General features: G+C 41.3%; 1 protein-coding gene across 1 annotated transcript in view; it reads left to right on the forward strand.

Annotated features, from left to right (window-relative positions):
* The window catches only part of top3b (DNA topoisomerase III beta), a 26,566-nt gene extending 17,423 nt beyond the window's left edge, over window positions 1–9,143 (forward strand). The window contains exons 14-18 of the mRNA XM_037680618.1: window positions 217–366; window positions 1,828–1,928; window positions 5,819–6,020; window positions 6,460–6,647; window positions 8,790–9,143. Of these exons, the coding sequence (XP_037536546.1) occupies window positions 217–366; window positions 1,828–1,928; window positions 5,819–6,020; window positions 6,460–6,647; window positions 8,790–9,068 (920 nt within the window). The 3' untranslated portion in view covers window positions 9,069–9,143. The remainder of the gene's footprint in view (window positions 1–216; window positions 367–1,827; window positions 1,929–5,818; window positions 6,021–6,459; window positions 6,648–8,789) is intronic.
* The last annotated feature ends 8,260 nt before the right edge of the window (window positions 9,144–17,403 follow it).

Here is a 17,403-nt window from a genome sequence, read left to right on the forward strand (position 1 = left end):
TATTTATTTATTTATTTATTTATTTATTTATTTATTTATTTATTTATCTGTAGAAACTGTAGAAAAAAAACCAACAAATAATTATTTTAGGACAAATGCTACATAGTGGTACAGTTTATTAAAGTATTGTACATTATCCACAATATTAGTGTAAATGGACATTTTAATTTAAATTTTTTTAATTGTCATTAAATATCGGTGTGTGACTATGTGCAGACGCAGAGCTCGTCCTGCCTACTATACGCAGCGCTGTGGAGAAGCAGCTGAACCTCATTGCTCTGGGGAAGGCAAACTACCAGCAGGTTCTGCAGCATGCACTAGATATCTTCAAGAGGAAGTTTCACTACTTTGTGGATTCCATCACGAGTAAGTTCACTGAGCCCACAATCAAATGCTCATTGCAGAGCATAGTCCACAGACTCATTGTCCCCAGCCTCAGCTGGGATGTTAAATCTCTCCCGAAGTGTGAGTTGAAGATCTCTCTGACGGGTTCTTCTGCCAGGTGTTCCCAGAAAACCCTCACTACACATTTGGGTTTACCGGGTCTGTCCTGCATCTTCCCTCGCCATCTGATCCAACTCACTTCCAGGTGGTGATCAGTTGACAGCTCAGCTCCTCTCTTCACCCGAGTGTCCAAAACAAACGGCCGCAAATCAGATGACACAACTATGAAGTCAATCATCGATCTACGACCTAGGGCGTCCTGGTGCCAAGTGCACTTATGGACACCCTTATGTTCGAGCATGGTGTTCGTGATGGACAAACTATGACTAGCACAGAAGCCCAACAACAGAACACCGTTCGGGTGCAGATCAGAGAGGCCGTTCCTCCCAGTCACGCCCCTCCAGGTCACACTGTTGTTACTCACATGGGCATTGAAGTCCCCCAGCAGAATAAAGGAGTCCCCAGTTGGCACACCTTCCATCACCCCCACAAGAACTCCAAGAAGTCTGGAGACTCTGAACTGCCGTTTGCACAAACAGTCTGAACCTGTCCCCCCACCCAAAGGTGCAGGGAAGCTACCCTCTCATCTACTGGGGAAAACTCCAACACACAGGCACTTTTTTTAATCTCTTTCAAGGCCGGTCAGCGCACGGTTTAATGGTCGCCTGCGGCTGGTGATAGTATGGCAAGCCATGTTGCCCTATATGATAATTGGATCGTCAGCCGCGCACGTCCACTGACGCAATCAAAAGTCCAACACCAGCTCGGCCCGCACATTATTATGGCCCAGCCCTAATCCGGACCAGGCCGGACTGGGTTTGGGTTAGAAATGACAGCTGTACCTAGGACCAATCTTTGTTGGGAGCCCCTACCAGCCAACAGCGTAGCTGCTAGGATCATTCAGGCGAACACCTCCTCCACCACCACGATAAGGTGGTGGTACAAGGAGGAGTATTTTACTGGTTTTAGCTTTTAGCATCTGGTCCACTGGTTATAAATTTTAGCTACTGTTCAGCAAATTTAGCTTTAAGCCACCGTTTTGCTGGTTTTTGGTTACCTCTAATTTAGCTTTTGTTCTGATTGTTTTAAACTTTTAACAGCTCAGTTTCAACTTCTTCCACAAGCTCTCATTCAACATTCACTCCATTTTTTACAGAAAATGCTAAATCTTCATGTTTTCTGTAACTGCATGGTAAAATAACGTCTTGATGATAGTAAATAAACCTTTAAGTATTATGTACGTTGTAGATTTGCATGTTGTACGTTAGGAACATAAAAGACAAGAGGTGATTTATTTCTAGACAGTGTAATATCCTGCATGTTCTGTATCGTGCAGTGGTCCTGTGCCGCTCCAGTCCTGACTGTCTTTATGTTGTGTTACAGGCATGGATGAGCTCATGGAGGTCTCCTTTTCTCCCATTGCTGCCACTGGAAAGCCCCTTTCCCGCTGTGGCAAATGTCACCGCTTCATGAAGTACATCCAGGTGGGCAGTCAGCATCAAAGTTATGATTTGTAATATTCCTAAAAGAGACTGCACTCCTGGTTCAACAACACAGCGTGTTGATTGGAGCTGACATTTGGTGTAAACTGGAGAGCATCCTTTGAACAGAATTGCTGATGCAGAAATTGTTCTTCAGTCAGAGTTTGTCACGTCCTTGAAAAGGTATTTCATTTATGAAAAGCTGTGATAGTTTGTTGGCTCATCAGTTTTGGCTTCAACTTAGGCATTTTTACAGATGCAGCTAAAGTTGACTGCAACAGCAGCTGAGAGCTCAGTCAGTGTTGCAGAGGATGAGCTCACATTTAGCATGTTAGTAGCAGAGAGCCATCCTAGTTAACACAAGTCTGCCATGAAAGGCAGCCTGCAGTGTGCTTCAAGGAGTGCTTGGTCTTGAATTCTGAATATGAATCCCCAAAGAACACAGGAGACGTAATATCTGTGTAATGGTGCTCTGAACGTGTGGTAGTTATGTTTTAAGTTTGTTTTCAAAGCAGACAAACGTAAGTTCGCCATGTTCTCCTGTGTGCAGATAATGTCAGACTGAGCTGAGTTTTAACCTTCAAAGTCCAGCAGACCCAGTTCCATTATTTCCATTTCCGTTTGCGGTCAGAACCACTTGTCCATTAATGAATGAATCATTCGGCTGAAAAAGTTTTGGTCAATGTCAGAGTACCTGAGTACATGCATAGAGGGATGAGTGGAGATGTAGAGGATAATGCACAAAGCAAGAATGTCATGTGTGGAGATGACGTCATGCTGATCACTGGGTCCATTTTGTTCTGAAACGATTTCCAGAAACTTTTCTGACATCACGAAGGCTTGTTACGACTAGTTCCTTATGTGATATTTATCATTTTCTGTTTGCACAAACATGTTTCAATTGAAATAGCATTTCCTGTGAAAATGCAGTGTGAATGCTTATTGCTGAAGGATTTTGCTGAAAGCAGCTGAAGAAGCTGAAACTTACTGGAAATTCATCAGTGGCTGAAAAGTAGAAAGAAGAAGCTGAAAGGAGCACAAAGAAAAAACAGCTGAAAAATAACAGAAAACAGAAAATAAAGTAGCAGACAAAGTAGATATGAGAACAATATGTTAAAATTAACAGAAATGATTTGAAAGAAGCTAAAAAAAAAAGCTCAAGTTAGAAGGAATAAGGTGAAAGTAGCACAACAAGCTGTAAGAGAAAAGGGCAGAAAAATAACTGCAAGAGACGAAAATGAGCATAAAAACTGAATTGTTTACATTTCTATTATCAAATAAGAGCTATTTAAAGAAAGGTTGATGTTTTAATCCTGACCTGTGACCCCATGACCCTAAAATCAGTTTGGATCATTGTTGACCCGTGAGGTGTCCAGCTGTGAAGTTTGACCTTCAGAGCTCGGACCAGAACTGTCCACAGTCTCACAGATAGCCAGTGCTCTTTTCAGCTGACCTTCAGTATGTGTGGTGGATCACTCTCGGCTACTACCACATCAAATTTTAGCTCAATGTGTCCAAAACCCATTAATTAGAAGCTGAAAGAAACAAAGGAGCACAAAAAAAGCTGAAGTTAACAAAACAGGAGCTCAAAAAAGAAACAAAACGTGAGCTGTGAAGAGAGCCGAGAAAAAAATAACCATGAAATATTTTTCTAACAGTCGTGTAAGAATAACCTGTTGTTTCTAGATGTAGTTCTTTTTACGTTTTAGGTATTAGTTTATTAAATTAGCAAGGCATGTCTCAGCTTTTACTGAGCCCAGAGGGGACACAGGGGATTTGTATTTTTTTACTTTTACGTTCCCACGCTGTACTGTACTATATGTAGTGTTAGCTCACAGACAACAAATGTTCTTCCCTCAAAGAAACTGGTCCAGATGACGATTTAACCTTTTTGTTCTCAGACAACAGCAACAATGGAACAGACACCTTGAGGTTCATGGAGTTTGTGACTTGGTGCTATATAAATAAACTGAATTGAATTTTGAAATCAGCCTTAAATATAAGGATATCCAGTGTGTGCTGCAGTGGTCAAATTAATTTATGTTGGACATTTCATGTTCATGCTCCGTGGATTCAGCGGTGTCTTCCTCGTTCGAGCCGACGCAGACAGTCTGAGTTCAGCTGCTCTGTCCATCACTCCGAGGAGCCATGGTTCTCTTTGGGACCGTCAACAAATTACTGGCCTAATGAGCTCGGTCTGAACACTGTTATACTATTTTAGATATATTTCCAGAGTTTTTGTCAAACAGCACCATGTATCATAAGTTTTTGTATCAGTATATTTCTGCGTGGTAATAAATCATGAATTCTCACCATTTAAAATCCGAAAGAACAAGGTGGCACTTGTGTTTTAAAAGTACTGTAACTTTCTTTTAAAGCATCAAAGTTCATTCAAGGATTCAAAGATTCAAGATTCTTTGTCATACGCACCACATGTGGTGCATGTGGTGGAACGAAAGTGTGTACACAGGGTCCCAGTTACATCCAACAAAAGTATTAAAAAATGTGTAAAAGAAAAACTGTAATAAGACGTAAGTTATGAACTAAGAAAAACATGAACTAAAAACACACTAAGCACACGCTTCCATAGGGCTTCATCAGTCTGAGGAGTCTCAAGTAAACTGTGTTCCCCACTAAGCAGTACACTCCTTTACTGGACCAACCAGTTTGCTGGTTTTGTTGGTGTCTGATGAAGCCCTCCGGATAGAGGGCGAAACGTTTTTCCACAAAAAAGAAACTGTCCAGATGACCTGACTGACCATTACTGTATTTTGTACCTGGATGATTGAGCATGAACTTTGATGCTTTAAAAGAAAGTTACAGTACTTTTGAAACGTAAGTGTCACCTTGTTCTTTTTGATTTTAAATGGTGAGAAAATTCATGTTTTATTACCATGCAGAAATATACTGAGAAAACTTTAGTTATGATACATGGTGCTGCTTTAACAAATACTCTGAAAATACAGTAATTTGTTGACAGTCCCTAAGAGAACCATCGCTCCTCGGAGGAGGAACAGACTGAAATCAGACTGTCTGCGTCGGCTCGAACGAGGAAGACACCGCTGAATCCACGGAGCATGAACGTGAAATATCCAACATAAATTAATTTGACCACTGCAGCACACTCTGGATATCCTTATATTTAAGGCTGATTTCAAAATTCAATTCAGTTTATTTATATAGCACCAAGTCACAAACTCCATGAACCTCAAGGTGTCTGTTCCATTGTTGCTGTTGTCTGTGACGTAACTACATACAGAACAGAATTGTGAGGGAACGCAAAAGAAAAACAATCCCCCATGTCCCCTCCAGGGCTCCGTAAGCTTTGTTCTAAGAATGGTACTTTTAAAGAAGTACATTTTTGCAGACGTTCTTGGAAACAATACTTATTTCTGTTTCAAAAGACCACAAATCATTTTGCCCTTCTTTGATAGTGGGAGGTTTGTGTGAGGTAGATCACATCAGTAAGGTGGAACAGAAAAACTGTTTTTTAGCTTTATTATTTATTTGAATATCAAACCTATCCCGAAGAGCTTTTCTGTGAACATGCTGTGACTCACTGCTAAATCTAATCTGAACTGTTGAAATTAAAACAGACAGAACAGAAACTACATTCAGTAAAACAGCAGCTAATGTTTGCAATAGAAATGCTAAAGTTAAAAGAAGCAGGGTAGAAAACAAAAAGAAAATGCTGATTGTGTGTTCACACAGTAGAGATCAAATCAGTTGAATTTGAATCAATTCAGATTTAATCAATACTTTTCTCATCATATTTATCGATGATAAATTGTGTGCAAACCTTAGTGTTGTGTTCATGCGTTCCCTGCTGGGCAGATGCACATTAGAATAGAGACGACGATCTTTACCTCCCTGACGTGAACTTGTGCTTGCAGGCCAAGCCCAGCAGGCTCCACTGCTCCCACTGCGATGAGACCTACAGCCTTCCCCAGAATGGAGCCATCAAGCTGTACAAGGAGCTCCGCTGTCCCCTGGATGATTTTGAGATCGTCCTGTGGACCTCCGGGGCCCGGGGCAAAAGCTACTCGCTGTGTCCCTACTGCTTCAGCAACCCGCCTTTCAGGGATATGAAGAAAGGTTCTCATGTCTTTAAGTTATTTTTACCCTCGGACTTATTCATCTGCTTATATGCCTGGTTTAAAAAGTGTTGAATAAATGAATCTGAGTTGAAAACAGGGATATAATAATCATGTAATTTAGTCCTAGTATTAGTCATAGTAAGGTAAATTAAATAAGATTACCATTTATGGATTTGTATGGGTTCTGATGGTTTCTTAAAAATAAATGTGAAAGCATGAATCAGTTTGATGGTCACAACTCCGCACTGATCATTACTGAGAAAACAGATGAATGAATGAAATAACAGTTTAATACAAAATCTTTGGGACAGTTGAACCAAAACTTCCATTAAATGTCAAACTAAAACAATAAAATCCCGTTCTGTCCAGTTAGACCTGGAGGTTGGGAGGTGCACGTGGGACTGATTGTTTCTCCTGGTGGTTTGTGCTGCTTCCAGGGATGGGCTGTAACGAGTGCACACATCCGTCCTGCCAGCATTCCCTCAACTCTTTGGGCATTGGACAGTGTGTGGAGTGTGACACTGGAGTTCTGGTGCTGGATCCCACCTCTGGACCCAAGTGGAAGATGGCGTGTAATAAATGCAATGTGGTGGTGCACTTCTTTGAACACGCACACAAAGTCCAAGTAAGAACCTTTTTCTACATCACCATATTCAAACTGACACAATCTGACCGAGTCCTTACAAATGATCAATGATTATCAGTGACCACCCCGTACAGCCTTATGTTAAACTTGTTGACAGTTCTGTGTTTTCTGAGGTTGACTAGCTGTGTCAGCCATCTTGAATTGAGTTGCAGATGCTCGTCTAAAGATTACTTTGAGAATTTCACAAAAAGCTTTCAAGTAGTTCATGATATATTTTGCTAACAAGCAAACATGGTTGATTTCAGCAGTTACCGTATTTTCTGCTGGACACGTCGCACTGCCATATATGTCGCATCAGTCCAAATATGTCTTAATAAAGTGGAAAAATCCATAAATACATCGCTTTGCCGTATAAGTTGCATCTATTACGCGTCACCGTTGACAACCTGGAAATGTGGGCCGGTGTTGTGCCAAAAATAGATTGGCTGCCAAATGGCAACCACAGGAGCGTGCACGGGAGGACTTTAACAAGAATTTAACAATATTAACACTTAAAAACAATTATTTGTTTGCTCAGAATTATAGAAAATGTGTGTCTTAGTTTAACTTTGACTTAATAAATGCTCTTCAATGGTCAAATCAGCTGCATTACACCGGGGCGGTGCTTCGAAATGAAGCTGATTTGACGGTTTCTGCAATCGAGCTGGACAAAGGTGGCATTCATTCAACCTTTATTTAGACAGATAAATCCCATTGAGCCTCGAGGACTCATTTACAAGAGAGACCTGAAATGCAGGCTATGGCAAGCAGACTGTGCCATTAATAGCCACCTATTACATGACACAACAGCATGCGATACCACTCTGCTCCCATCTAGCAGCTGAAAATGGTAGTGTTCAAAATTTTTAGTCAGAATGAATGAAAACAGTCATATCTCAGCCACAAATTGTTTTATAAATATGGAAAAAAATCCATAAATAAGTCCCTTCGGTGTATAAGTCACAGGGCATGCAAATTATGCAAAAAATTGTGACTTATAGGCCGAAAAATACAGTAATAGCAACATTTTATGCTAACAATATTGCATCACTCAGAGTTATATGGTGGGGATGGTGCTCAGCTACTACCACATCAAATTTTAGCCTAACAACAGTCAAATTACCTGAGTTAGTTACTTTTAATATTTTGCTAAGGTTGAAAATGCAATGTGCTTCTCGTAGCTGAATGATTTTAGCTGAAAGCTCTAGAAGAAGCTGAAACCAGCTGAAAAGGTTTCATCTCTCAGCGGTTAATGTGAGATGAATGAAACAGCTGACATTTGCTGAAAGCAGGGAGATAAACGGACAGCAGAAAAAATGGCAGAAATGTGTAGAAAAAGCTGAATAAAGCAGAAATGTAGCAGACGAGCAGAATAAGCTGAAACAGGCAGAGAGGCTTAATAAATTCCAAATAAATCTGAACTTAGCAAAAGAAAGAAACTTAAAATTGAGCAGAAAAAAGCTGAAATTCGAAAGAGGATGAAAAAAGCATTAAGTTTAAATTATTAGAAAGAATCACAAAAACTGGAAATTATAAAAAATATAATAGAAAAGAGGCTCAAATTCGCAGAGAAACACCTTGAAAAGTAGCTGAATTTAGCAGAATAAAAGCTAAAAGGAGCTGAAGGAACCTGGAAAAGGCTGAAACAGAACAAAAGCTAAAATGAGCCGTAAACGTGTTTAAAGGATGTGAAGTGGTCTCCATTTATTTTCCTAGAGAAACACATGGATGAAAAATCTAAATGTTTCAAAAAGTTAAAATTGCACAGATACCTAAAGTCAGAGCAGGAATGTCCTGAATGAGTTTGAGACATGAATTGTTGAAACAGAACAAAAACTGTAGAACAAGTTAGATGCTGAAAAACTGCTCTCAATCGTGTCAATGCTTACAAACATTCACACGATTAGTTTTAAATTATTATAAATAAATCCAATGATTACTCTCTTAAAGACTCAATAATTCATATTTTGCTAACACAAAAGTCACACACTTCAGGTGTGTTTGACAAATGTCTCTGGCTTGTTTGGACAAACAAGAACAAAGTGGAGATCAGTGGCTTTGTTGCACAATGTGTGGTTGTGAACTGTTCTGGTTTTGCTCAGTTTTTGGCCCCGCCCCTCTAAGGTGATTCTCCATCCTCAGGTTGCTCAGGAAAGCTGTGATGCATGCGAAGCCTTCCTGGTGGCTGTGGACTTCAACAAGACCCGCACGCCACTCCCTGACAATGAGACCCAACACACCGGCTGTGTTTTCTGTGATCCGGTCTTCCAGGATCTGGTGGAGCTCAAACATGCCACCATGAGGCACGCCATGTATCGAGGAGGTGCGAGACGAGGAGGACGAGGTCGAGGCAGGGGACGCCGTGGCAATCCTAAAAAACCCAAAGATAAAATGGCTGCTCTGGCTGCATATTTTGTATAGTTTTAGCGTTGGGGGTTACTTTTATTGCACGGCAGGTAATATTAATATTTGAAGCCATTTGTTAATACACTTTAATCCATTAGAGCTAAATAAAAACATTCAAACTCCGTGTGTCATATGTGTGTTCGTTCAGTGTAAGAGTTCTGTAGATCTGTGCACCAACGGTTTCAGAGAAACTGAAAATGGCTATCTGCAGATAACCTTTGGCTCAGGGTCCGAACATTGTTATCAGCAGAATGTGACTCATGCAGGAGTGCATATCACCCGCCGATGCATTCGGCACCACTTCTTATGACGTAACATTGTGAGGTGTTGGATGTGTTGGTGCTCAGAGAATGAGTTGAGGACGACGCTCATCTATTACCATGCCAAATTCAACCCGCATTCTGTAAATTAACAGAGTTTTAGTCATTTTGTGTTGACTAAGGTCAGTTGGCTGTGGCAGCCATCTTGAAGTGTCTCCAAAAGTTAAATCGGTACAGGAAATGAAGTTCTCTGTAAATTTCTGTCATCTGTAAAAATGTGGTCTTGTTAAAACCATGTGATCTAATGATGATACAGAGATTAAACTGAGGCTGCACTCAACAAATACAGACAACCAGAGCCACAGTGTGACCCAATCACAGCAGGGCGGGTCATGCTGTCTGATGTACGGTGCACCTGGGTGAAAGATGTGGTCCTGACTTGGTGAGAGGCTGCAGGTGAAATCTAATCAGTGTGCAGGTACTGTCCTGACCCAGCAGGGTCGTCACTCGGTCTTCACTCTGATTTTAAAATCAGACACCACTCTGAGCAGCAGGACCACACTTTCTACAGAACAACTGTGTCAACTCTTGAAACTGTGCCTGCAGTCAACCTACTTCACATATGGGGAGCAATATTATAGGCAGAAACATGGGTGTGCTATGGGGTCTCCAGTTTCTCCTATTGTTGCCAACCTGTACATGGAGGAGGTAGAAAAGAGAGCCTTGACGTCCTTTTCAGGGACACCACCAAGTCATTGGTTCAGGTATGTTGACGACACCTGGGTTAAAATCAAATCTCAGGAAGTCCAACATTTTACTGACCACATCAACTCTGTGGATAAATACATCAAGTTCACACGAGAAGATGTAAAAAATGGCAAGTTGGCTTTCTTGGACTGTGAGGTCTCAGTCTCTGATAGAGGACATTTGCGAACTGAGGTGTACCACAAACCCACACAGACCAGTATTTGCAGTTTGACTCCCATCACCCTTTGGAGCACAAGTTAGGAGTCATCAGGAATCTGTACCACAGAGCAGACAGCGTCCCCACTAGCTCAGGAGCCAGGCAGAAGGAGAAATCCCACACAAGACAGGCTCTAGAGCAATGTGGATATCCTAACTGGGCCTTCCTGAAAGCAGAGAAGAAACCCAAACAGGACTCCAGTCAGCCAACAGGTGAAAAGGAGGAACCCAGACCCAGACCAGTGGTCATTCCGTATGTTGAGGGAGTATCAGAGAAACTGAGACGTTTACTTTCTAAACATAACGTCCCAGTGACTTTTAAACCCCAAAATACATTACGGCAAAGACTGGTTCATCCCAAAGATCCAGTCCCCCGGCACAAACAGAGTAATGTTGTGTATGCTGTTCAGTGTCAGGAGGGCTGTGATCAGTCTTACATCAGGGAAACTAAACAGCCACTGGCCAAAAGGATGGCCCAGCACAGAAGATCAACATCATCAGGCCAGGACTCTGCGGTCTACACTCATCTCCAGGCCAGCGGTCACTCTTTCAGGGATGAAGATGTTCACATCCTGGATAGAGAGGAACGATGGTTTGAGAGAGGAGTAAAGGAGGCCATCTTTGTGAAAAGAAATCATCCATCATTAAACAGGGGTGGAGGCCTCCGTGTTCAACTGTCCCCCTCTTACAATGCTGTTATTGCTAGTATCACTCAGCCCTCTGTGAATAGTAAACAGCCATCAGTGTGCTAATGATCCATTGTTAGGCTGATGGTCCTTCTTGAGCATGTGATCAGCTGGTTTTGGTTGTCAGCAGCAAAACTGGTTGATCCACTCTGAGAAGGAGCTATTTAAGAGACTGAGCTGAAAACGGCACCTCAGACTGAAGAAGTCTCTCAGATGAGAGACGAAACGTTTCTACAATATTTGTTTAGTTTTTTTTTTTGAATGTCCAGAGGACCAGATTTAACTTTTTTAGATTTTCTACCTGGATTATTGAGCATGCATCAGGATTTGTTTGAGGGAAATATTCCTGAGAGATCCAATAATTTAGTTTTTTATGATTTTTCAGTTGAGTTAACTTTAATTAACAGATTATTTAATAAAGTCAAAGTGAAAACAGGATTTCCTGATAAAGCCGGCATCATTTATTTATTTTTAGTCTTCACTGATTAAAAAAACATTATTTTTTATACATAAAATGTTTTTTTTTTTTTAAGTTTCCACCTGGTCCTCCCGGCTGCCAGGGCTCAGAATCCGGCCTTTGTGAGCAGGCGAGGCCGGGGCTCGGGGTCCGGCCTCGCCTGCTTCAACGGGTCTGCAGCTCGTATGATCCTCCACAGTGACTCAGCTCACTCGAATTTTGTCATCGGTCACCAAACACAAAAAACGCCTGGATTTCAGAATTAAACAGCATTGTCATTATTGTTTTTAAAATCTTAAAAATAAATCCAGCTGCTGCTCCGCGTCCCGAGAAATTGCAAATGGTGGATGGGTGAAAAGTTTCTGAGATCCAGTGACTCCTCCCCTGATCAATCAGTGACCTGCATTTACGTTTCAGTCCCGACTCAGTTTGACTCAGCTCCAACGGTCCCAGCAGAGAAGCAGGGATGAAAAGAGGTCCTGAATCAGCTAAAAATACCAGCTAAAGTACTGGTGCAAAAGGGTTCTTTCTGTGGCGGACTGCCCAGAGTTGGGGCTGATTAGGAGCAGTGCACATGGGGCATAATTGAGCACAGAGGTAGAAACATTCAATGACCTTTGGTGCGTGAAAGCCAGACTTCTTTCTGAACGAAGTCTTGCAATTGTGGTAGTACCCCAGATTCAAGGATAAGGCCCCATTTACACGGACACGATGGGGGGAAACGTAGTTTTTTTTGTATGATAATTAGAGGACGGACGGATTTTGTGTTTACATGCATCCTGAGGATCCCCCCCCCCCCGCCCCCCCGCCCTCCCAAATCCTCTCTAGTTACCATAACAGGTCATTAGATGGCGCTGTGAATTTTGTACCTTCACCTAATGTGCATGCGCATCTTTCCTGTGAGCTATAAAGCTCATCTAACAACAATTTAAAAACAAGTAAAAGCTGGATTTTGGCTGGATCGTGGATAAGAGACGACAGATTTGACGCCAAGCGGGACCGCTTCGTCTAACAGCTCCACGCCGGTCACTGAGTGGACCAGAACCGAGTCGATGATGTCGGACTTTATGCCGTGATAATCAGTAGCTGTTTTACAGCAGGTAAAATCAACATTCTTAATAATAAATCATAATAGTTTGTGTTTACTTCGATTACAAAACAAGCAACTGAGTTTTTATTTTTTCCTGAAAGAAGAAGGAGCTGTCCTCTCACCAGGCGGACCAGTTCTGAACGAGACTCGGCCCAGGTGCAGTGCAGGAGGACGTCGAAGAGAGAGCTGTTGGATGAACTATTTATTTAAAATTCTCCTCAGTTGTTTTATTCAATCCATTCAATGTTTTAAGCTGCATTAATCAAAGTAGTGACAGCCTGAACGAGCCAGATGAACAACGTGGGACTTCCATACCGGATGAAAACAAGAGTCCAGTTGTTCATTAACGTAGTTTACAGTTAACTTGTTTTAATAGTGTGTTCAGTTTAATTATCAGTGTTTGTGTGACATACAGTTTGTGGTGTTGAGTAAATAAATAAAAATTAAACCTTATGTCTTTATTTTCAACTTTAGTGTTCACGCTATATGTTTAGCATCATTTTAAATTTGAATTACATAAGCTTCATTTAGCTCAGAGCTTCATTATATCTCACACACTAACATAAATACTGTTTATTATTATTAAACTGTTATTATTTAGCACATTTAGTATGTTATAGTGCAGCGCGACGTGTGCGCATGCCACGTTCTATAAACAGTGATATTAGAACTGGATCAGATTGTGTCTCTTCCAACACAGATGTTGGTCACAACACCTGGAATCTGACGTAGATTAACTACGAGATTAAAATATATTCCATCAGTCGAGGTTCTGAAAGCAGTGTGTCCGCCACCATGTTGATAGAAATATAGCGTCTGTCTGCACGTGCGTGTGTGCATGTGGTTTAACACAAAGCCTCAGCAGGAGATGTTTACATTATCAGCAGGGGGTCAGTGCAAAACCTCCACTCTGGAAGGTGGGGTCAGAAACCTCCGGATTCAAAGAGGGGGGCCACTGGTGTCGTGTAAATGATCAGCAGAACCGCAGAGAGAAAGCTGCGGATGCACTCAAAATATGCGACGTGTAAACGGCCCCGAAATATGAAATCAAACGTCAGGTCCGTTTGTGTCAAATGATCATGATCAGATGGTGTTTAATGAAAACAACACCGTTAAATGTAACGGTGCTGACCCTGAGCAATGACATGATCTGGTGGTTGTGTAGAACCTACGTGCAGACAGACACAGGAGACTCCAAGGTAAAATAAAGAGTTTATATTTTTTATACAAAAACAAAACAAAAAGCTGACGGGGCAGCAAAACTTACATAAATGACGGAGACAATGGAGGAACAGAACATGACAGGCGGGGAAGCACAATGCACAGACAAAGGAGGAAACACAGAGACGTTAAATTTAAAGGAAGACTGACAAGACAAAATGACGAACAACTAGGGTGATTAGAATTAAAGACAGGTGAGACAGGAGCTCTGTGAATACTGTGAAGAAATCAGCCCACACTCAGTTTGTGCAAAAAAAAAAAGAGAAAGAAATTAGGATCACAACAAATCAATCAAAAGACTGTACTTTCAAAACGATGTCAGTTTTCAATATTTGGTTGGGAATCCATCCATCCATTATCTTTTACCCGCTTCTTCCATTTTGGGTCACGGGGGTCGCCGGTGCCGATGTCCAGCAATCACTGTGCGAGAGGAGGGGTACATCCTGGATGGGTCGCAAGTCCATCACAGGGACACATAGAGACAAATGAGACAAACAACCATTCACTCTCTCACTCACACCTAGAGACAATTTAACGTTACCAATCAGCCTAACGTGCATGTTTTTGGTCTGTGGGAGGAAACCAGAGTACCCGGAGAAAACCCACACATGCACAGAGAGAACATGCAAACTCCAACCAGAAAGGCCCCTGGACTAGGATTTGAACCAAGGACCTGCTCGCTGAAAGGCAGCAGCTCTACCAGTTGTGCCACCGTGCTGCCCGTGGTTGGGAATCCCTTTGCCTTAATCATTGCCTCGATGCCACGTGGCATTGAGGCCATCAGTCTGTGGCATTGACTGGGAGTAATGGAAGCCCAGATCTCCTTGATTCTTGCTGTCAGCTCTTCTTTGTTGTTGGGTCTGGTTCCCTCATGTTCCTCTTGAGAATACTCCATAGTTTCTCAATGGGGTTTAGGTCCGGCGAGTTGGCTGGCCAGTCAAGCACTGTGGCATGGGCATCAAAGCAGGTTTTGGTGCTTCTGGCAGCATGGGCAGGGGCCAGGTCCTGCTGGAAGATGAAATCTGCATCTCCATACAGATCCTCAGCAGAAGGAATCATGAAGTCCTCTAAAACATTCTGGTAGACTGTTGCAGTGACCTTGGATTTAAGAAAGCAGAGTTTACCAACACCTGCACCGAACATTGCACCTCAAATCATGACTGACTGTGGATATTTCACACTGGACCTCAACCAGTATGGGCTCTGTTCCTCACCCTTTTTCCTCCAAACCCTTGGACCTTGATTTCTGAATGAAAGCCACACTTTACTTTCATTGAAAAGAGGACAGAGGAACCCAGACAGTTGTAGTCCATCTCCCAGATGTGTCTGAATGTGGTGGTTTTTGAAGCTGTGACTCCGCCTCATTCCACTCTTTCTGGATCTCTGCCAGATTCTGGAATCTTCTCTGTTTGATAATCTGCTGAAGCCCACGGTCATCTCTTTTGTTGGTGCATCTTCTCCTGCCACATTTTGTCCTTCCACTAGACTTTCCATCAATATGCTTGGACACAGCACTCTGTGAACAGCCAGCCTCCTTAGCTATGAACTGTTGTCTTACCCATCCTATGGAGGGAACCAATGACGGTCTTCTGGCCAGTTGTTATGTCTGTAGTCTTCCCCATATTGAACAGAACTGAGACAATTGAACCGAACTGAAGCAATTTAATGACACCTGTGGAAACCTTCTTCTTCTTCTTCTTTTAATTTATTGGCGGATTGCAAACAGCTTTCAGGTGCATACCGCCACCTACTGAGCTAGAGTGTGCAACACATGACCTCTGTCCCTAAATTCTTTTTTTTATGTTAATGTTTTTCAAATATGTAACCAATGCTTTTCTGACGTCTTTTATCTTATCCTTCTCCCCTTCATTTCCTAAAATTCCTCCTAAACTCCAAGCTCTCCCTGTCTCTTTGACTTTTCTTTTCAGTCTCTCCCTTTCTTCCATATATTTAATGCAATCCATCAATACATGTTCCACACTTTCTGTTTCCCCACATTCCTCGCATCTATTGTTATTCCTTTTCCCCAATATGAACATTGTGTCATTAAGGAATGTGTGCCCCACCCTCAGTCTCATAATTATCACCTCCTCTCTTCTACTTCTTTCTCTACGCGTTGTTATTTTAACTGATTTTTGAATCCTGAATAATTTTCTTCCTTTCTTGTCCTCATTCCATCTCTTTTGCCATTTATTTAGTTCTTGTCTTTTAATAATTGATTTACCCTCTCCTTTCCCTAATGGAATATTAGCTGTTATTTCTCTCTTCAACGCTGCCTTGGCAAGATCATCCGCCCTTTCATTCCCTTCCACCCCTTCATGTGCTGGCACCCAACAAAAATGCACATCTATTCCTCCTCTGTGCAACCTAAATAATGCATGTTGAATTTCTAAAATGAGATCTTTCCTATTGTTTCCGTTTGACTTTATACTTTCTATTACCGCTTTTGAATCTGTGAATATTGCCACTCTATCTGGTCTAACCTCCTCAATCCATTCCAAACTAAAAATAACTGCCACCATCTCAGCCGTGAACACTGAAAGGTGATCTGTAATTCTTTTGATAATACTAACTTCAAATTCTGGTATGAAGACTCCTATTCCCACCCTTCCCTGATCGTTTTTTGATCCATCTGTATAGATTTCTAAGTAATTGGAATAATTTTCTTTAATATATCTGCTAGATTTCACCCCTATTTCATTACCTTTCCATTCTTTTTTCCATTCTAGTAATTTTTTGTCCACTTTACTTTCAGGGATTAGCCAGGGTGATATAACACTTTTTGGATTACTCCTAGCAAATTCTATATTTTCTATCCCATAAATTTCTACTAATTTATTTATTTTCCATCCAAATCCTCTTCCTTGATATTTGTCGTACTCCCAACAGTTCTGTATAGTCATAGCTGCTGGATTTCCTTCTTTATTTCCTTTAAGTTTGATCCAGTATGATAGTGACAGTTTTATTCTTCTCATTTCTAATGGCGTTTCCCCTGTTTCTACAAGAATTGCATTTATGGGTGTCGTTTTAATCGCTCCTGTGCACACCCGTAGTGCTCTGGATTGTAGTCTATCTAATTTTTGAAGTTTAGATTTTGTAGCTGCTCCATAAACTATACATCCATAGTCCAGTGTCGATCTCATTAGAGCTCTGTAGATATTTAATAAAGATATTTTATCAGCTCCCCAATTATTTCCTGCCACTGCTTTCATTAAATTTATTACTTTTTTACACTTAGTTTCCATCTCATTCAAATGTGTTTGCCATGTATACGCACTGTCTAACCATATACCTAAATATTTAAATTCATTAACCCTTTTCAGCTGTTGCCCATATAATAAGAAATGACCAATATTGATCTTCTTTTTGTGAGTAATCACCATGTAGTTGGTTTTGTTTACTGACAATTTAAAACCCCATTCATAAGACCATTTCTCTATCTGATTTATTGCTTTTCTTATACATTTAGCTATATGAGGAGAATTTCTACCCCTCATCCATATAGCTCCATCATCTGCATATAATGCAGATCTAATACCCCTATCCAGATTTGCAAACATGTCGTTAATCATTAAATTAAATAGTACTGGACTAATTACACTTCCTTGAGGAGTGCCGTTTTCTACTTTATAATCTCTTGATAGTTCACCCCCTACTTTAACTCTTATTGACC

Source organism: Nematolebias whitei, chromosome 8 (genome assembly GCF_014905685.2).
Source record: "Nematolebias whitei isolate Nwh7 chromosome 8, NemWhi1, whole genome shotgun sequence".
Lineage (NCBI taxonomy): Eukaryota > Metazoa > Chordata > Actinopteri > Cyprinodontiformes > Rivulidae > Nematolebias > Nematolebias whitei.